Source organism: Balaenoptera acutorostrata, chromosome 18 (assembly GCF_949987535.1).
Source record: "Balaenoptera acutorostrata chromosome 18, mBalAcu1.1, whole genome shotgun sequence".
NCBI classification, from domain to species: Eukaryota; Metazoa; Chordata; class Mammalia; order Artiodactyla; family Balaenopteridae; genus Balaenoptera; species Balaenoptera acutorostrata.
In genome coordinates this window covers 77,822,249-77,843,794 of record NC_080081.1, presented here as the reverse complement: position 1 = coordinate 77,843,794, position 21,546 = coordinate 77,822,249, and the positions used below count along the sequence as shown (strand labels likewise).

Here is a 21,546-nt window from a genome sequence, read left to right as displayed (position 1 = left end):
AGAAATAAAGGAATTAAAATTCTGTAACTGCCATTCTGTGAACTGTAGGTGAATTTTTAATAGTTGCTTCTTAACACACTTGGACGTAAAACTCTGACCAGCCTACTTTTTTTTCTGTATAAAACCAAAGGTGTATTTTTTTTAAACTCAGTTTTATTTATTTTTTTAGGAAATTTGTGAAGGAACAAAAACAAGTCCAAGAAGAAATTAGTAGAATGTCTTCAAAAGCGATGCTTAAAGTGCAGGAAGATATTAAAGCTCTGAAGCAGCTTCTGTCGCTGGCTGCCAGTGGGCTGCAGAGGAACACTCTCAGTATTGACAAACTGAAAATAGAAACTGCTCAGGTAAACTGTCATTTTATTGTAGGAGTTTCGTTTATTTTTTTTTCAAGTAGAAATAGGTCTTTTTAAAATTATGAAGTTTCATACAGACATGCTATAAGAAAACCATATAGTGCATATACTTTTAAATTACTATACTAACAGTTACTGGGTTTTATTGAGTGCTTACTATGTATGAGGCAGTATTCTAAGCAATTTAGATATATTAACCTAGTGATTTTTCACAACAGCCCTATGAGGTAGGTACTGTTATTACCTCAAACAAGAAAACAGAGAGCTTTGTTTCTAAGAGCATATAGATTCAGACCCTGGTAATCCAACTCTAGAGCTTATGCTCCTGACTGCTTTGTTTCATAAGCGTGCCTACTGGCTAATTTATTATATTATACAAGAGGGAAAAACACATTTTTTAAATCTGTCAGTGGTTAAATATAAATTATATCATGCTTTATAGATATTAAGTTCCAGTGACTTGCTAGTTTCGTTAGGTCTCGGTTAATAAAAATGGTAATGAGGCTGATACCTTCTGTCACTAATGTCTACTTGCTTCCTGTCCTGGTGGTATATAATACATGACGTAAAATATCTTCTTCACATCAGTGGGGAAGAATGATGATAGATGATTTACTTGTTTTATATTTCACAGTTGTACAGTATACTTGATCTGATCATGGCAATCTAGAAATCTTTCCCTGAAGTTTTCCCTGATCTGTTAATGAACTTTATGTGATATGCGCCTTTTTAATGGGTTTATCAGGGTGCTGTGCTCTTCATAAATTAAGTGATAATATTTTAAGTAAAAATTTGTGAAGTGCTTCGTGTCTTTTTTTATTGAAATGTAATTGACATATAACGTTATTAGTTTTAGGTGTACAACATAATGATTCAGTGTTTGTGTATATTGTGAAACGATGACCACAAGAAGTCTAATTAATACCCATCAGCACAAATAGTTAACAATTTTTTGTTCCTCTTCAGATGAGAACTTTTAAGATCTACTGTCTTAGCAACTTTCAGATATACAGTGTAGTATTGTTACCTGTTGTCACCATGCTGTAGGTTATATCCCCAAGACTTATTTTGTAACTGGAAGTTTGTACCTGCTTATGTGTCTTTAAGTCAACTATTGGAGAATACTTTGTGACATTTTTAATAAATGTGTTACCAAAATAGCTAATCTAAACTATGATACTTAAAGAGGATTCAAAGGCTTTATTGTCTGCTTTCAGGTTTCCTGGTCACTTACAAATTCTTTGGTTAAATATGAATAAAGTATTCCCCCATGTTTCCTTCCCCCTTATTCTTCCCTTATCATCAGATATGTATTTCCTAGGAGGAACAGAATGTTACTTAAGCCTTTAGACTGTGGAGAGTGTTTTGACTCTGATTAAACATTATAGGAAATTCTAAATTTCATGTGTGAAATTTTTATGAAATTATATGCACAAGGTCATTATCAAAGTAATAGAGGAGGCAAACTCAAGGAAAAAAAATGAACACAAGAATGGGAACCATTGTAACTCTCACACTGGGTGATTCCATCCACAAACACTTGTGAGACGCTTGTCACATAACCAGACTTGTCTTTCAGAGACAAAAGGAGAACTCCAAAGTACTGAAGTCTCGTGGGGTAAGTGAAATGCCCAAAGACTGAGAAAGAAGAGGGTAGGAGTCGAGAGTTCCCTTAAGGGAAAATGGCTTCTGAGTTGAGTTGAGGAAAGTTTATAGGAGATCTCAAAGGAGTTTGCTCTGTGGTTTCTCTTATTTCAAATACACAGGAATTAGTGCTCTACCCACAGTCTCGTGAATTGCCAATTGAAAACAGAAATATTGACTCCCTTAGTGAAGGAGTTATCCATCTTATTAAATCCAAAACCTTTTGTTCAAAGAAAGCCTTTCTGGGAAATAAAAGCAATTGTGAGGTAAGGAGCAGCGTTGAGATTGTGAAGACCAGAACCTTATGGAAGTAAAGTCTTTCACATGCCCTGTCTGGGGGACATCACTTAAGAGTCCAGATAAGTCGCGTGGTTAATGTTTTCTGTGGGCAGGGCAGGTACCACATGGTTCGTTGAAGTTATATTGCTGAATCCACAAATTCAGAGAACCTTTTTGAGCATCTGTTATGTGCAGAGCACTTCCTCTGGCATTTGGGATCAAAACACTTAGAGTATCCTAGGGAGAGTGAGCTAAAGCAGTCACGTAAGTGTTCCAGGGACAAGGTGTGACGGAGTGCAGCGGGCTCAGTGGGCGTCCAGCCTCCCTCCGGAGCAGGATGCAGCCATAGTGGCACATTCAAGAGTTGAGCCTTGAGAGCTGCGGGGGTGGTTCCCAGGCCGCGAGGAAGGGGCAGGGTGACAGCAGAAGGCGAGGAGGCAGGAAGAGGGCATGTTGGAGGACCTGCAGGCCCTTAAGCGTTACGGGAGCCCTGCCAGTGAGACCCAGGCGCGGCTCAGTGCTGGGCAGTCCAGGCTCTGGGCCCGTGTCCGGAGTCACAGGACAGAAGCCTGCGGTGGAGAGTAACACGGAGGTGGAAGGGACAGTTAGAGACTGTTAGAGACTTCACAGCTGGGCAGTAAAATGAGGACAGGAAGTTGCTGCACGGGACATAAAGTTAGGATAAGAGACTTCTTTTTAAATAAGGGAAACTTAAATAGACGTTGAAATAGAGGTTGCGGAAGCAATGAAATGATAGGAATGTGGAGTGTAAGTGGGTTAGACACATTATGAGTCTTGAAAAACCATTGGCTGGAAGATAAGAGTGGCACTGAAGAGGAGTGGAAGGGAGGTTAAGTGTGTGAGGTATAAAAAATTGGGCCCCTAAGACTCAGGTCTCAGGTCTTCCAGCTGCGTGGCCTTGGGCAAATTACTTAATGTCTCTGTAACTTCGTCACCCACTTTATAGAGTTGTTACTGAGGAGTGACCATGATAATAGAAGGAGAGCCTGTAGCACAGGGCTTGGTACACAGTAAGTAAGTACCCAGAATGTTAACTGCTGCTGTCATCAACCTCAGGGTTATTACTACTACCTTGCTTTTTATAAATAGTGTTTTCTATAGTTGTATTATTACAGATTTTAAAATAGTAACACTATCTTTAACTGTGGATGAATTGACTTCACAAATCCTACAGGAATCCATGGTTTCTTAAAATAGACCATAAATTTATTATAAAGTTTGTAAAAAGTGTAGTTTGTCTTGCCTGGAAGGAGGTTTTAGCACCTTGTAAAGCGGCTTCATCCATAATAAGTTCTCACAGCGTATGAAGCTCCGGGAATGGCATTGTTGAAGTTTCAGTCCAGAGGTAGTTAGTATTTTTAGCCTAACTTTTAATTGGCTTTTTCTATTTTTTAACCTCTATTATATCAGGAGTTAAAAAATGCTGAAATAGCTTTAAGAACCCAGAAAACACCACCTGGACTCCAACATGAAAATACAGCTCCTGCTGAGTAAGTTAAACAAATGTTTCTCTCTTTAAAAAAGCAGAACAGTAAAAACAGTATACAGGGTAGGGATTTTTAGTTTACTTTGTAGCAAGTCTGGGCACTTCATGTGGATTTTTAAATTTAACTCTCATAATTACTCTGAAAGGGTATATTGTCCCCATTTTTTTTTTTTTAATTTTTTTTTAAATTTTATTTATTTATTTATTTTTATTTATTTATGGCTGTGTTGAGTCTTCGTTTCTGTGCGAGGGCTTTCTCTAATTGCGGCAAGCGGGGGCCACTCCTCATCGCGGTGCGCGGGCCTCTCACTATCGCGGCCTCTCTTGTTGCGGAGCACAGGCTCCAGACGCGCAGGCTCAGTAATTGTGGCTCACGGGCCTAGTTGCTCCGCGGCATGTGGGATCTTCCCAGACCAGGGCTCGAACCCGTGTCCCCTGCATTGGCAGGCAGATTCTCAACCACTGCACCACTAGGGAAGCCCTGTCCCCATTTTATTGAAAGGTAAGTGAAGGCTAAGGTCTGAGATTTTACCCACTATTATGCAGTTGCACTTCATATTACTTACAGGGTCTATTCTACTTAATTACATTGTGCAGATAGTAGAAACTTACATTTATACCCATAAGGACTTTCAATTAAAAAATACTTTATGATAGTCCCTTCCTTAAACAGGGCGTACTAAGTATAGTTTAACTCTTTCACTTATTTCCATAACTTTTATTTGCATACATAATAAATCTTCAGGAAGAAAAATTACAAAGTGTAGATAAGTGAACCTGAAAAACCCGCCTGTACCCAGCTTGTATATTCATGTGGTTTCCATGCATGTGGTATATGTCTTGTCTGTGTTGTGCAAGAGAATAATAGCTAATATTCTCAAATGCTTGCCATATGCCATGCAGCGCGCTTGGCACTTCACCTGCTGTATCTGCTTTCCCACAAACCCTCCACAGCTGTCACATTCCAGCTTAGAGATGAGGAGCCTGAGGCATGAAGAGGAGAATCCTGAGCTTCTGAGTGGTAGGGGTCTGTTTGACTCCTGGCCCCTCACCCTTTTTTTTTTTTTTTTTAACTTTTTATTATAGTTTCAGATTTACAAAAAAGTTTCAAGAATGAAACAAAGAATTCTCATGTATCTTCCATCCAGATTCCCTGCATGTTAACATTTCTACTGTAGTTTTGTTCCTTGCTCTCCATATGTGTAAATACATTTTCCCCCTGGACAGTTAGAGTTGCTTGCAGACATGATACCCATTAATGCTTGAGTACTTTAGAGTGTGTTTCTTAAACATAAGGATACTCTCTTACATAACCACAGTACAGTGATCCGAATCAGGACTGGACAATGGCAGTGACACTCCTGCTGCCTTACTCAGATTAGCGTGGGATGAGCTCCTTCGCTGGACTTCCGCAGTATTTTATTCTGCTGTCCTGTTCTTCATGCTGCCATCAGAGATAATTTTGAGATGGGTTGAACTGTGTGATTTTTCCACTGTGAAAAGCTTTCACAGTTCCCCATTTCTTGTGGAGTCGTGTTCAGACTGCGTTTTGTGCTATTCAAGGTCCCTTTTTATCTTTCTAGCATTCTCTCGTTAAATTTATCAGAATAGTGATTATAATTACATACTCTTTCTGTAGTACACTGTAGTGTTTTCAGATTATAAATATCAAGTATTTCAGATTATAAACGTAAGAACTGTAAGTATTCGGCTGTAAAATCTAGTTGACAATTGCACGTTTTTTTTTAACTTTTTCTTTTGAATTTTAGACTTATAGAAAAGTTGGAAAAATGGTAGTACAAAGAATTTTTTTATATCCCTTACCTGCTTCCCTTACTGTTAACATATTACATAATCATAGTATAATTATCAAGAACAGGATTAACACTGGTACTGTATTAACCAAAATACAGAACTTATTTGAATTTTACTGTCTTTTCCACTAATGTACTTTTTCTGTTCTAGGATTCTTTTCACACTGGATTTAGTTGTTTCTCCTTAGTCACTTCCAATCCTTAACATTTATTCAGTCTTTCCTTTTCTTTGATGACCTTGACATTTTTGAAGAGTATTAAGTTATTTTGTAGATTATCCCTTAATTGGTATTTTTTCATGATTGGAGTAAGGCTGTGCATCTATTTTTGATACCTTGATAACTTACAAGTTTGGGTTTTTGTTTCAATAATATCTGTGTCACTTAAAGATACATTATGTCATCAGACTAATTCAAAGGCCCTACTTAAACAGGGGCATATTTTTGTTGGAATTTTGAATATAAAGGAAACAGTGTTTTAAAACTGTGATCTGACTTGGTAAATGTTATTGTGTAGCTACTTCAGAATCCTGGTTCAGCAGTTTGAGGTGCAGCTCCAGCAGTACAGACAACAGATTGAAGAACTGGAAAACCATCTTGCCACCCAAGCGAACAATTCACATATCACCCCTCAAGGTAACATGCTTTCCGTGGTAATTTTTTTTTAATAGCACTGTTTTTTCAGTTAGAGAGCTTAAGCTGTTGTTATATAGTCGATATTCTAGATTATTACTAGTAGTTGTCTTAAACTGCCATAAGACAATTTCCTTAAAAGTCCTCGATTAGATCTTTATTTCCTGTAAATATAAAATGCTTTGTTATGAATTGTTATGATGTAATGGGCAGATGTCCTAGGGCACCCCACCCACCCCCCCGCCCCCAGATTGCTGATGGAGGAATCCTTCTCTCAGTCTGTTCTGCTGTCTTCTCTCATCCATGGAAGTATTGGTGTAGTTTATTCATCCTATACATTAACTGTACCAAAAATTGGACTCAAGTAATAGAAAAATAACATCGAGTGTGTCGTATACATATTTGTGTGATAATATGATTTTCTTTTATAGATTTGTCAATGGCTATGCAGAAAATTTATCAAACATTTGTAGCTTTAGCTGCACAACTTCAGTCTATTCATGAAAATGTGAAGGTAAGTTCTCATTGCCTGTTCATCTATCTGGACATCTACACCCAAGTGAAGTATTTATTTGTTCATTCACAGGACAAAAGTATCCATGCTTATTACAGAAATAGCTAAAGTTATATGTAAGTGAAAAAGACTAAAACTAAAATAATCCAAATCATGCCCAGACACAACCATGGATAAGATCTTTAAAAAAAAAAAAAAAAGATCCAAGTGTCCTATGCACTCTGTTATTTTAACTTTTTTCATCATTGTGAACCACATTCCACGTTCATACACACACTTCTTCACCATCATCTTTAGTAGTCAGGCAGGATTTCACTGCATGTGTGTACGTAGTTTGTGTAACCCGTCGTCTTCTGTTGGACATTGGGTTGTTTCCATCTCTTTTAGTTTATTTCTGTAAAAAGTAAACAGTCTTAGTAGCAAAATCATGTCTCACTGCTTTAATTTTATGTGTGTTTTAAATGTTTATTGATCCCTGCATAAAAAAACTTGCTAACAACATTTGTCCCTTCTAAACACAGGAAACACAGGTATTTATTAAAATAATAAAAATAAAATAATTTGTCACTGAATATTTTGAACCTTGTGTAATATGTTCATTTTTAGAAATTATTTGGGTGAAATGTTAATATACATACACTTTTTCCAATCAAGCAAATACAATTAAAGTCTTTCTTGGAATTATGTATAGTCAGAGAAAACTTTTAAAATTCAAAGCATCCAAACCTGAGTCTAAATAAATTCTTAACTGTAATAGAATTTCATGGAGATTACCAATATTTTCATTTTTATTTTTATTTTAATTTGATGCATGGTAATAGAATTTTTTTTAAGTTAACCTCTTAAATCATACCATTTTTGAAGTGATAGCACACTTCAAACCTTTTGCTTTAATAGATTTAAAATTTTAAACCAAATCTTTAAAATAATTTAGTTTTTTTTTTTTTTTTAAGATTTATTTATTGATTCATTCATTGATTGATTGCTATGTTAGGTCTTCGTTTCTGTGCGAGGGCTTTCTCTAGTTGCGGCAAGTGGGGGCCACTCTTCATCGCGGTGCGCGGGCCTCTCATTATCGTGGCCTCTCTTGTTGCGGAGCACAGGCTCCAGACGCGCAGGCTCAGTAATTGTGGCTCACGGGCCTAGTTGCTCCGCGGCATGTGGGATCCTCCCAGACCATGGCTCGAACCCGTGTCCCCTGCATTAGCAGGCAGACTCCCAACCACTGCGCCACCAGGGAAGCCCAAAATAATTTAGTTTTAAAGGAGGAATTTTTATTAAATTCTCTTGAAACTTTGTCTATAATAAGTGTTTAGTTTTTTAGAGTGCTAAAGGTGATTCTCTGTTGGCACTTTGAAGTCTGTGTTCTGCAGATGTTTTTCCCATTAAGTTTTATTATGAAAGTTTTCAAATATACACAAAAGTAGAGCACTATTATAATGAATGCTCAGGTACCCACCACCCAACTTGGGCCATTATCAAGATCCTGCTGACCTTGTTTTATCAGTTCTCCACACATGCTTTTTTTCCCCTGGAGTATTTTTTTTTAATTAATACCTTTTTATTTTATTAAAAAAATTTTTTTATTGAAGTACAGTTGATTTCCCTGGAGTATTTTAAAGGAGATCTGAGACACATATTTGTAAATACACATGTTTTTTCAATGGCAGTTTCTTCTCTCTGGTTTGAAAACTACATTTTTCGGTAACAGGGCCATAATACAATGAGACAGAGATTTGCACAAAAAACTCCAGTTCATGTTGGATAAACTTTACCTGAAATTTTGACCTACTCCTTTTTTTAATACACATCCCAAGAACCCAAAGGATGTTCCATGATCAGATTTGACATTTATTTTCAGCTGCGTTTAGTAAACTGTAATTTCTAGACTTGTTCACCTCTTATAAGAGGTTTTTTTTTGTTCCTTTTGTGGTGTTATTAACAACACAGATAACCTGTTGAAACAGGCTCGAGCCACCTGATCAGCCAGGCCTCCACAACATTGACAAAATTAGGTGTAAATTTTATTAATTCTGTAGATCATGGCTGGTGTCAGTTTTTTGTTTTTTTTTTTTAAAACTAAATGTCTTTTTTAAGTTTCTAAAGTAGGTCATTATTTCCCATTATCTGAAGTAGAACTAAAATTTATGGGCTATTGATGTCACACGCTGCATGGTATGTGCTTGTGATCACACAGAAAGAGGGAGGATGCTTTTGGGGGAGATCCGTTCTCGTAAGCCGTGGTTTCTGATGTCGCAGACCCACTTCTGAGTGTATTTCCCCAGTTTCCAGCTCTCGGCAGGCCCACTTGCACACGTTGCAGAGGTGGGAAAGCCTGGGACTGGAGCATGATACGCTGACGTCCACACGGAAGGAGGCGGTAGCTTTCAAATGCTGGAAATACCTGTCACAACCCAAAGCCTCATATTTACTAATTTCTGCTAAGAACAGGTTGGAAATATGAAAATCTTACGTCTCTTCAAAAGTAGTATAAACCTGATCTAAACTAAGCTAAACCCTTAAAGTATTTAATAATTCTAAGGTGAAACAGAATCCTTCCTATTAATGGCCTTAATTAAGGCAAATGTTGTATTGGGTAATCCAGCCCAGTTTATGAACTTGGTGATTTTTCTTTCTTACTCTGAAATTATAAACTCTCTCTTTTCTTTTCCCCCCAGTTTGGTTACATAAGCTCAACATGAGTTATTCTCATTGTAAAATAAACAATGTTGATCAAGTAAGAGCCCTCTTTATACCCTCCAAACTCTCTCTGCTTAGGTGATGTCTTATTTTAGTATGTGTCACCCATGCCTTTTATTATTTATTTATATATACTGATAAAAAATGTATTTAACAAATATATATTTAGTGGGCTTTTTTTTTTTTTTTAAAGCTCTTTGAATCTAAAAGTTATCCAAAGTTTGGCCTTTGGAGGGGAAATTTTCATGAGAAACTGGAATATTTAACATTTAAAATGGGATTTTAGGTATTACTTTGCTTGTCTAAAAGCTTAGCTAACTTATTTTAAAGGGGGCCTCCTGAAGCCAGAATATGTTAGGCAGTTGATCGTAAAGACATATGACTGAAATAGGGAAGACAGTATACAAAGGTGTGATAGAACTCTCCGATCCATCACTCAAATTCTTCTGATTTGAGGGTTAGATTAAGTGTGTAATGTTGGCAGTGTTTTTGGTCTGTCTTTGCTAACTTATTTCATGGTTATATTCATCCTTGTATTATCCAAGTCGCACGAAACTTGATTAACCTTTTCTTTTTTTCATTCCTGTAGGTGCTCAAAGAACAGTACCTTGGCTACAGGAAAATGTTCTTGGGAGACGCTGTGGATGTGTTTGAAGCCAGGCGAGCAGAAGCCAAGAAGTGGCAGAATGCGCCCAGAGTCACTACTGGACCCACCCCTTTCAGCAACATGCCAAACGCAGCAGCCGTTGCCATGGCTGCAACACTTACACAGCAGCAACAGCCTGCTACAGGTCTGAATGCATTCAAGTTATAGCTTCTTACTGTTAAAATGCAGAGCATTTATGTGCATTTTTATGAGTCTTCCTTTTGTGTTAGCACTGAAGAAATTTCTATGAGTAGCTGTTCCAATACAGTCTAAAAATTGTGATGGACACAATTATAAACATATACCTGATAAAAATGCAGGGTAGTCTTAGCAATAATTATACATCAATTAGATACTGAATATTGTGAATTAATGTTATTTGCTGTATTGCTATAAATGCCCTTTAGAACATGGTGTTTCACTACTGAATTACATTTAAGAGCAACAGATTCTAAAATTGTGACTGTATTGTATATTGTTTTAAAGTCAGAGGTAAACCAGCCATAGGTTGCACTTTTCGTACCTGATGCTGACGGGTGGTGTGCTCTCACGTGCAGTGGTTACAGAATGCCCACACTCAGGATGAAGTGTGTCTATCGACTGAAGGTGTGTTGAAGATCAGTAGGTTTGTTTGATCAGAGAACAGGCCTTCTTAACCACATTTGGAAGAAGGTACATGCTAGAATTGTTTGTACCTTTTCAAAATGAACAGAACAGTGGCAAGAGCAGGAAAAAATGTTATGCAATGCTTTGGATTATACATGAAGAAGTATGAGCTGGGAGTTTGAGCAGATGAAAACAACTGGTGAGATACTGGAAAGCAGATAATTTTAGTCCTTGGTTTAATTTCACTTCTTATGAGGGAAACATTTTTGTGGTCTAGTTCTGCAGTGTTTAGTTTGGTCTTGTGTCTTTCAGAGATGATTACTTATCTTTTTACTCCTGCAGTCCCTATTTTGTCAGGCTTGAAGTGTGACATAGAAAAATATAATCTTAATGGATACTGATTTTTTTTTTTACTTGTTCATAAATTTTTGTGTAGTGCTTATTAGTTATTCTATAGCATGTGTGTTTCTGAGAGTTCCTTATAGTCCAGTAGTAAATGATAGTACAAAAAAGTAAAAAACGTACATCTCTAGATTGCGTTCAGGCTGCCTCTACTAGGGAAGTGTTCTCTGTGTTTCACTATTGGCAGTTTAAAAAATTGTTCCTCACATTTGGGGATGACAGAATTGACTTACCATCAGTAAATGGTTGATGATAGATTTATGCCAAACCCTCCACGCTCCATGGCTGGACCCATGTGAATAGTGGCTGACATAAGGACTGTGTAGTAGTTCTCTAGCTGGCTGGAGTATAGGGTTGCGTTCTCCAGTTGCAGAGGGAAAAGAAGTCACTATGGAATTGGTTCCTATCAGGTCATTATGGGATGGATAGATATCAAATCAACCCCATAATGACGATCATCAGTTCTCGTGATTATTTACCCAGCTAATCAAACTAACTATAGTACCAGTTTACTTTTTAGAGTTAATATTAATCCTAAAATAGATCAGAGAAGCGGGATTTGGTTAAGTGTTCTTTAAACATAAGGGATTTCTATTCTAATCAATAAAACTTGAGAAAAGTCAGTTAACTAAACTGTTATGCTGTAAGGGAATTTAATTATGTTCTTTGGTGTACAGCTAAAATTGAGGCAGAACCACCTGTCGGATTTTTGTTTTATAAACTTTCTTACGTAGGCCGCTTTGAGAGGTTTGTAGGTTTTCACTCTTACGTTTTGGGCTCATGGGCACCTGAAGAAGTATGTTCATCCTGTATGAGCGCCTCCTGTGTGCTAGGCTCCAGGGACGTAAAGGTAACAGTAGAGATGCGGTCTCTGCTCTCTGTGGTGGTGGAGGGTATGAGCTGAACTGAGAGTCATCATCTTGGAGAGCCTTTTGCTCACATGCTTTAATTTTTTGTGGACTTTCACCAGGCTTTGGGGAAACTGACCGCCTTGTACATTCCCTGCACTTGTGAAGCCCACATAAGGGCTTTCTAATCAGGTGGCAGAAATTGTAATTTATTAACTTAAACAGTCTTACAGTGTTTTCATTTTGAGTTGTACGGATTTTTGGAACTGAGAAGCTAAACAAGAGCGATCATTTCGTATTGTCTTCTTGTTTCCCACTTGTCTCTCTAAGGGTCTCGCACGCTCCACAGCCCATCCCTTTATGTCTCTCCCCGTCAGGATTAGCTATTTTAGTCCTGTCACCACTAGAGTGAGACACAGCAGCTCTGATAGATGCATGCAGCCCATTTAGAAATGCCCCTCTTCATTGCATTGTGCTCTGTACCCAGTGACTTATTCTTCTGTCCTGTGACGGATGAAATCTTCTTAAGTGCCAGTAACAAATTTTAAAGACCATCTAGATGAAGCTGGGTGAGGCTTGTGTGCTGTTTTTATACAGCCCTGTTGGTGTGTGCAAGGTTTGAGTTGTCAGGGGGGTTTTGCTTCTATTTGCATATGGATTCTTGACTTTTTAATGTAAAAATGCAGACAGCTTCTTAGGCTGATACCTTCTGAAGGTGCTTTCTGTGTAGTCTTTCTTGGAGGTGGAAGTATGGACATAAGTGACTTCTTGATCCTTCTTCAATGTCTTTTAATGAAAAAAATATATACATGATAGAACTTAGGCCTGTGTGATTTATGGTTATTGCTTCTGAAGGCTGAAGAGAACTGATGAAAAACTCTGCAGGCTATTTATGTATGAAATAAGCATCATACATGGATTACGTGATGGTAGATCTGGAGTACACTTGTCCACCAGTGCTTCTGAAGCCTCTTAAAAAGCTTAAGACATTTACGTTAGGCTTTTCAGTATAATTTTAACTTAGGATAGATTGTTTTAAGCTAATGTACTGGGATTAAGTTTTGCTGTTGTGTTTTGACACTTTTAAAAGTTCTTGATGTTTACATAAAAAGACTTTTCTCATGTGACTTAGCTGCTGTTTTTAAGGAGAGCTGAGACATTTTGTTAGGAATTCCTACTTTCTAGCTTTTAGTGTAGGTTTGGACGTTTAAGGTGTAGTGTTAAATAGGAAACTTCTTCATTTTAGTTTCTTGTGGTTTTATGATTTTGTTATATTTAATAACCAAAGGACATTCCCCATTAAATCAGTAAAATTTTTGAAATTGGGGAAGACATTTTTTGTTTTTTAAGAAAAATTATTATTTTAAAAAATATGAGTTAGGAATAACCATGCTAGTGACATTAGGTATTTTGAGTGATCATTGAAAATTATAAAAAATTAGCACTTTAGTCCTTTTCCTGTGAATGCAGTTTTACTTTTAAGAAAGTAGAATTTATTCTGGAAAATATGAATTACAGTGCTAAACTTGATTTTGTTGTGTGTGAATATATTATTCAGTAACTTTTGTAAAATGTTACTCTACATGAAGATTTCACTTTGGGCAGTCATTGGGATATGTTACTACTAACTTGGTTTTATTTATGGAACTAAGAGCCTCTCATTGAATGACTAATGACTATTAAGATTTTAAAACAGATTTCTTGAACTGTTTACGTAACATTTGCCTGAAGGATGTAGATTCTGCTTTCTAATAGTGAAACTAATTTATATGGTGGCCAGAGTGTAATATATGCTGATACTTTGGCATGGGAGATATTTATCATGAGTTTTTACTATTAAAAATGTTATACATTTGCCTACTAGTTTTATAAATGATGTTGCCTTCAGAATTTGTGTGAAGGTACAAAACTCAAAATATCATGTACCTGTTGTGCAATGGAAAGTCTTGTCATCGTTAGAGTTCTTGATTACCTGGATCCTGAATATTAATGACTAGAGTTGCTCTTAAAAGCAGACCCGCACACAACACGAAGCATGTTACTTGAGTAACTCTTAGGACTTGTAGGGCTGAGGGCTGTGGTGTGCATTATGCTCTAGGGTCTTCCACCAGCAGTGCCTCCTGTGAACATGTGACACTTAAGTCTCTCAATGTTAAAGAAACTGGACGTGTGTTTCCTACATATTACTCTCATTAGAAATAAGAGGGTAATATGCTTAGTTTCTTTTTCCTGTAGTAACATTTTACAAAAGAGCTGCTAGGCAGGTATTTTATTCTCAAATTGATCTCAAACTGGATGTAAAAATTTAAATCTTTTTTAATTTATTTTTTAATAGTGGTGTAAGAAAACTCTGGCTGCTGTCAGTCCGTATTCTTTATTTTCTGGGTAGAAGCTGTTTGGAAAGTCCAGTTTCTGTCCCAGTGTAGCAAAACGTAGTTCCTTAGTTTCTTTTTTCTTCTCTTTCTTTTTTATTTAATGTTTTATAATTTTACACTACCTTTTTGAATATACGAACCTCATTCTTCATCGAACAGCTTGAAGGCTTTGATTTCTTTAAGAAGCCTGAGTATCAGTCTGCGTATCACTTTGGCAGTTCCCTCAGCTTTGAGATGCGCTGATCACTGCGCTTGAGAAAGACAAGGCTGAAGATTGGACTATGAAATTTATCAAATAATTTTCATAAATTATTAAATATGAGAGATTTATAGATTTTTGTATTCTGCTTAGTTAAAAAAAAAAGTAGTTAAAAAAGAGAGGCTAGTAAGTTTGATGCTATTCTTGCCAAACAAACTCAGCCAAAATCTTTAAAGTAACAAATGGGAAAAGGATGACTAATCGTTCTGCATCTGAGTACATTTTCCAAAATGTTGGAAAGAAACTTCTGAATTGAAATCTTGAATGTATTGAATCTGTCAAGGTACACAGCGGTGCCTTTGTAAATGTTCATTCTCTATCTTATTTAATCAGGTGATAAGTGGTGTAATGTAGCAGAGCTTAACAGTAGAACTCAGTTACCACTCTTTGTGAACAAGTTGGAATTGTCATGTTACTGTGTAATTGATTTGCTTTAAGATGAACAATAAATTTAATAAAATAAAACATTGTCTTGTTTTTTATCTATTTATTTATATATCATTTATATTTCCTATAAGAAATCATGCCTAGTTTTTGGTACTTACTCTTATGAAGTAACATGATGGTTTTGCATGTTAGTGTCAGTCTCTTTTGATCAATTGAGACTTGACTCTAACAGTTAAGGAGCTTATTTTAAAACGAAAAATAGTAAAAACGTTTACTGAATACAGCAACTAAGTTTTATCAGAAAACAAGCGGAGAGATCTAAAACCATTCTAGAAGTAAAACTAAAAGAACTATAATTTACAATACATTAAAGATTTCAAATTATTTGGTAGGTTAAACTAACACTCATCTTTCCATGTGGTAAGCCTCTTTTAATTGTCTAGTGTGAACAAGTTAATTTTTTTAAAATTTATTTTTGGATAGGTAAATCAGCTGGGACAGATAAATTAGGCTGGGGAGACATCCTGAAAACTAAGTTTTAGCAAATAGAATTTGTTAAAAGTAATCACTGTTCATTTTAAAAATAATTTCATAAAGTAACTTTAATCTTGAAAGAGTAAGGCAAATTTGTTTTTTTTCCCCCCCCCCATTTTTTTTTTTTTTTTTTTTTTTTTTTTATACCAGGGCCACAGCCATCTCTGGGAGTTAGTTTTGGAGCGCCATTCGGCTCAGGTATTGGCACTGGCTTGCAGTCAAGTGGCCTAGGTTCTTCAAACCTTGGAGGTACACTTTAACTTTTCTCGTATTGCATTGGACTGTGATACATTTGAATTGCTACCAGCCTGTAAACACTTGAGGATCTGCTCTTTGGGAAGTTAAGGTTCTATCTGGCAAAAAAAGGATTCTCCAAACATAATCAGTGCTTTCTAGTATTAGATTTAGAACTTAAAAAATCATTTCATGTCTGTGAATAGTAAATATAAAAACGTATTAAAAATCAAATGGTAGGGATGTTCGTATTTTCAAAGGAATATGCTAAAATATGAACTTGAAAATTACTTAGTTTTATTAAATTAACTTAAAAAAAATTAGTTGGAGTCCAAACTACTTCTGGACATACATTCTCCTAAGCATCTTCTCTTTCTGCAAATGAACACTTTAAATGGGGAAATAATTGTATTATAAATCGAACAACTTGACTTCTGTCCATTCCTAAGCACTTTTGGCATATTTGCCTTTATGCATATTTGTATACATAGGCAATTAAGTTTATCTCAGTAGATTCATAAGTTAACTCTAACTAGTAAGGTAAGTCTTCTGCAAAAACATGCTAAATACAAATGCATTCCCAATTCTCTGGTGCGGATAATTGAAGGTTGATTGTATTTTGACAGGTGCATTGTCATGTAACGAATAAGATTCCCTTATTTCCATTAAAATATATCCTTATAAGAGGGAAAGCCTATAAGCTGTTATGGTTATGTAATATATTACACTCTAATAGGAATTATTAGGATTATGGCAGACAGTGTAATTCCTATGATCTATATTCCAGTTTGTCGCCATATTTCATAGAGTTACGGGCAGTAATACCGTCAGGCTCAGTATTTTAGATAAGCTGTTGCAGAGTAGCCGAGGATGAATCGGATTTCATTTTCTGAGCACTTGAAACCAACCTTCCAGCACTTGGCAAAATCCCCTCTTGCAGTCTGTATGATGAAGACACGCTTCGTTTAAATTGTGACTGTAGTGTTGTTAGGAGAGAAGCCTCAATGCTCCCCCTCCCGCGTTCTCAGCATCGCGTTGCTGGTTCTGTGGCACGAGCCTGCTCTTCCTGAGTAGCTGTAGAGTGACCGACCCCCGTGTAGTCACGCAGGGTTCCAGTGGTAAACTTCGTAAGTGGGAGTGTCTTCGCAGAAAGCAGAGTAAAATTACTGTGCGGTACTTTGCATTTAAACTGTTGTGCGTGCCTTGCTTATTTATGAATTTAGTCTTTTTTTTTTTTCCCCCGAAATGAAATATCCTTAAGTAGATATGTGTCTATCTGTTTGACTAAAATCATACTTGGTCACTGAAATTTCTAGTCCGTTTGGGAGAGAAAGTACTAATATGATCTTGTTTTTTATGGCTTTGTTCTTTAAAAATTACGGATGGGTCATAAACTTAGTCTAAGTAGATCTAAATGTTTTATTTCAGAATTGATCTGGTTCTTCCAAAAGTCTTACGCAAAGGAGTAAAGCAGATCTCCTTAGTAAGGCCGTGGTTCTCAACACTGTTTATTAGACCACTGATAATTTGGGTGTTACTTGTCAGTATCCTTTCACCTGTGTTTTTACCTGCCGTGTGTGTCTCTCTATCACCCCCACTAGGCTTTGGAGCTAGCTCTGGTTTTGGATGCAGCACCACAGGGGCCTCCACATTTGGATTTGGAACAACAAATAAACCCTCAGGAAGTCTTAGTGCAGGTTTGTGTGTTTTGGCCTGAACTTCAGGCAGATTCAAAGGTGCACATTATTTAATTTTAAAAGTATAAGTGTTGTTATTTGCGGTATCCAAAAAAGATCCCTGATTCCGTTTCTACCCACTGGATGAAGCCTGCAAGCCTACTAATCATATATAGCTTTCTCTCTCTCATATGCTGAAGGTCAGGTTTGTAGAATGTTTCTAACAACTTAAGTTTGATATAATAAATAATTACATCCTCTTTTTAACTAAGTAGAGATTATTTTGAACCCAAAGGCTAGTTTTATGTTTAAACAGTTTTCTTCATTATTACAAAAATGAACCCATTGCGAAAGTTTTATCATTATTCATTCAGGAGAATAGTTTCTCTTCTAAAGAGGTGTTCTTTAGTTATAAGCCCCCCTGATTTTAAGAATACCAGTCTTACAAATGATGATTAACTGGATTCTTTGTTCATTTTTGACATAGGTATAGTCTCTTGACGCTTCTAGTAGAAACTTCCAAATTCCATCTACTTTTGCATTTGTTTCTATATTTGTAAATAATGACTTGTTTTAATGTGCAATTCTTAGGGATAAATAGCATGCCTAAAATAATAATACCGATTAAAGTTTTTAATTGCGGGTATTTGAAGGAAATTCCATTTAAAATTAAGTGGTGTTTAAAATCAGTAGTTCCTAGGGAGTAAGATAATAGAATTCAGTGGTATCAGGATTATAATATGCATATATTAACATTAGTTAGCTAGGCAGTAATAGTATTTGATCTTAATTATTTGAGGGCTCTTATAAAATCAAAACAATTGGTACTACTCTTCTGTGTATTCATTGTCCTGAAAATTGTGGGTTAAGGCTTTCTTGGAGGACTTAGAATTGCAAGGGTGGGTCCAAAGGCTGTGAAAGTCTCTTCTTTACATTTTGATAAAATGTTTCCGGAGGGCTGAGGAGGAGGGTACCTTGGCATATTTAATTAACACGAAAGTGGCTGCCAACTTGGAAGTTTTCTGTCGATTTCAGTTACTTGTGTAAGGTTCCTCTCTTGGTCTGGATCACTAAACTTCTGTCCGTAATGGTGCCACTTAGTTGTCAGCTAAATTATTTTCCTGAAAAATTCCATGTTAGAAATTCAGGGCCCTAAGATATCTGCTATTTGTATAGGTTATATATTCTTTCAGCTAGACGCTTACCTCTCATCCCCATTTTTTATGTTTGTTTTTGTGATTTAACTTCTGATATGAATATTTTCTTCCCTAAACATAAGGCTTTGGCAGCTCAAGTACATCTGGGTTTAACTTCAGCAACCCTGGCATCACGGCATCAGCTGGTTTGACATTTGGGGTGTCCAATCCTGCCTCTGCAGGTTTTGGAACAGGAGGACAACTCCTTCAGTTGAAGAAACCTCCAGCTGGAAACAAAAGAGGAAAAAGATAAACATATGGGTTGATGTGTTGAGAGAATCCGTAGCAGCATCGTTCATTCTCTGAGTCTATTTTTCTAAAGTTGATGCAGTAACTAAATTGCATCCCAGGAGATTTACGAAGTTTTGATAGTTTTTCCTTACTTCTGAAATTTGAACTCTGTTCTTGTTTGCCATGCGAAACAACTTTTCTCTTGTGTATTTGAAACCTAGTTGTGTATTTTCCATTATTTTGATTCTCAGTGTAAGAAATATTACATCGCTGATTGGTAAATCCTACTACTATTTAACCTAGTGTTTTAGCAATGTTTTTGTTGATAAGGTTTACATTACGTGAATATATGCACATTTGTTTCTTATATAGATGGTATGAACTCTAGGGCCTATACCAGAATCACTTTGTTCCTTGATAAAAGGCCTTTTGAACTACACTGCAGGGCATCTTGTGAATATGTATGTAAAATATATACAGGATAATACACACAACTGTGTGTGCATATAGAATATATATTTACAGACCTACAACTTTTGCCTCAGACTGTTCCCCTTTTCTAAGGGTATTCCATTTTTCACCTTTTATGCTTCAAATCCTCAGTGCTTGTAGAACAAGGAGCTAAAGGTACCAAGTCATTGTAGGTATTTGCTTAAAGACTTAGTGAAATGGTTACTGGTGTAAATATTGACCAACTCAACTTCATTGCCCCCAGTCTTGCCCATTTTTGTTTCCATGTTAATCTTAGCAGCTACTCCAGATGAGGGCTGCTGAGACTCATCAAACCGATTTCAACTTTATTATCCTATGTATCCTCATATCTGAGATGAACCTTCAAGAGCATATTTGAACTCCAGACTGGTGTTCTGGGGGCAAAGAGCTATTAAGCCAAATTGATTCTATGCAGGTGAAGGATGACTATTATTTCAGTGGAAACTTTTCTCGCTGTTCCAATAGAGAGTTCTTTCTTACAGGGCTATTGATGTTGACACCAAATGGAGTCACTTATCAGCCTCTTCTATGTCTTAAGTAAGTGCTTAATTTGGAATAAAGAAACAGTATATTTTAAGAAAAAAAGTATTCTTTGTAGCAACAGTAAACTATCCCCCGTTTTAACAGTGAACAGAGAGCTCCAGGTGATAAGATATATAGACATGTCAGGTTGCATCTGTGTGTCATTTGTATTAGTATTAGTGACAGAGAGTGGGTGAAAAAGAGAGCCCTTGGAAAGAGAACTGCCTTAGCCATGATTTCAGACAGAAACCGTTAGGTAGACCTATTTTATCTTTCAAGTGCAGTTTTCAGATGGGATGTGAACGTGGAATTTCATTGAAAATAGTTTAATTTTTTTATATAGAGGGTTTTGTACATAATGTGCATCAAGTGAATATTTTCAGAATCATTTTCACCAAGGCACCTTTTTTTCTAAAACAGGTATTACATATATACACACACACACACACACACACACATATATTTTAGTATAACGTTAGTTGGGTTTGATTATAAAAGTGTTGTCAAATCTGTTTTATTTATCTGCATATAGCGATGATTGGCTTTTGGAATTGAAATTTTTGCGCCTTGATGCATTAAAATAAGGAAAATGCTTTGTTTCTGAGCATGAAAGTTGTTTTTATTTTTGCATACTTCCCTAATACTGCGGTCCCCAGATCCAGGTTTTGGGGAAGGGTAGGAAAACATGTGGTTTTGTGTTTTGAATTACTGTCAGAATTAAATACACAATTACAACAAAGTTTTTTTAAAAAGGACATTGCATTGTGCTGCAAAAATCTGGATATGTATATTTCTTGTGTTTTTTTCTTTATATATTTTACATTTTAATATGTTGACCATTGGGAATTTGTAACAGATCAGTTTGTGACAGGAGTTTAAATGTGTTGTCACTGTGTCCATTGTCTCCACTTTGTCCAGAGCCTGTCATTATGTAAACAATAAAATTTACTGTGTCAGTTGCTTTGAATCTTTATAGGTGTCAGTAGTTGTTATTCATATGTAATTTTCTTATTATTCCTCTTCTATTCTCTGGTTGGTTTTTAGTGTTTCGTTTTCACTGGTTTATGCATCTTGCTTTTTTGAAAAAAACAAAAGGCTGAACACAAGACAGCAAGTTCTTTGTCACTTGCTTTTGTCTTGTCAAAATTACAAAAACGTTTTAAATTATACACAAAAATATTGAGTAAAAAGTGAAAGTTGCCTTCAGCACCTGGGCCCCAATCCCACTTTCTTCCCCAGTGTCCGCTCTTCGTGGTTTGGTGTGTATCCTTTCAGATCCTTTTTAAAAATGCCTTTTCAGCATGTGTACAAATGTTCATTCTTTTTCTCCCTCTCATTTTCTCACATTTATTGTCTCTTAGATTCTTCTTCTTTTTTTTTAAACAAATGGGCTAACAGTCTGTGTTCTGTGACTTGCTTTTTTCCCCTTCAGTGGCATATCGTGGACGTCTCTGCGTGTCAGTCTGTGGAGATTGACTTTTTGCTTACTGTCCTGTGGCATGGACACCCGGTGATTTGTTCCAAATGTTCCCTTTTCTTTCCAGTATTTCGCTTTCACAGAAAGAGCTGCAGTGAATATCCTTGAACATGACTCTTGGTGCTTACGTTTAATGTCACTCTGGGATCGATTCTAGAAGAGGAATTGCTGAAGAGGCATACAAACTGTATGTTTTAATGTCAGACTGCCTTCCAAAA

The 21,546-nt window shown here is 36.4% G+C and overlaps 1 protein-coding gene across 3 annotated transcripts in view; it reads left to right on the top strand.

Annotated features, from left to right (window-relative positions):
• NUP58 (nucleoporin 58) overlaps nucleotides 1-20,822 on the top strand; it is a 35,196-nt gene extending 14,374 nt beyond the window's left edge. For 2 of the 3 annotated variants that reach the window (XM_057532585.1, XM_057532584.1), the window contains exons 8-15: nucleotides 170-344; nucleotides 3,708-3,787; nucleotides 6,114-6,232; nucleotides 6,661-6,743; nucleotides 10,033-10,234; nucleotides 15,651-15,749; nucleotides 17,336-17,431; nucleotides 18,690-20,822. In XM_057532585.1, the coding sequence (XP_057388568.1) occupies nucleotides 170-344; nucleotides 3,708-3,787; nucleotides 6,114-6,232; nucleotides 6,661-6,743; nucleotides 10,033-10,234; nucleotides 15,651-15,749; nucleotides 17,336-17,431; nucleotides 18,690-18,859 (1,024 nt within the window). In that variant the 3' untranslated portion in view covers nucleotides 18,860-20,822. The remainder of the gene's footprint in view (nucleotides 1-169; nucleotides 345-3,707; nucleotides 3,788-6,113; nucleotides 6,233-6,660; nucleotides 6,744-10,032; nucleotides 10,235-15,650; nucleotides 15,750-17,335; nucleotides 17,432-18,689) is intronic. The other variant, XM_057532586.1, reaches the window with a different exon arrangement.
• The last annotated feature ends 724 nt before the right edge of the window (nucleotides 20,823-21,546 follow it).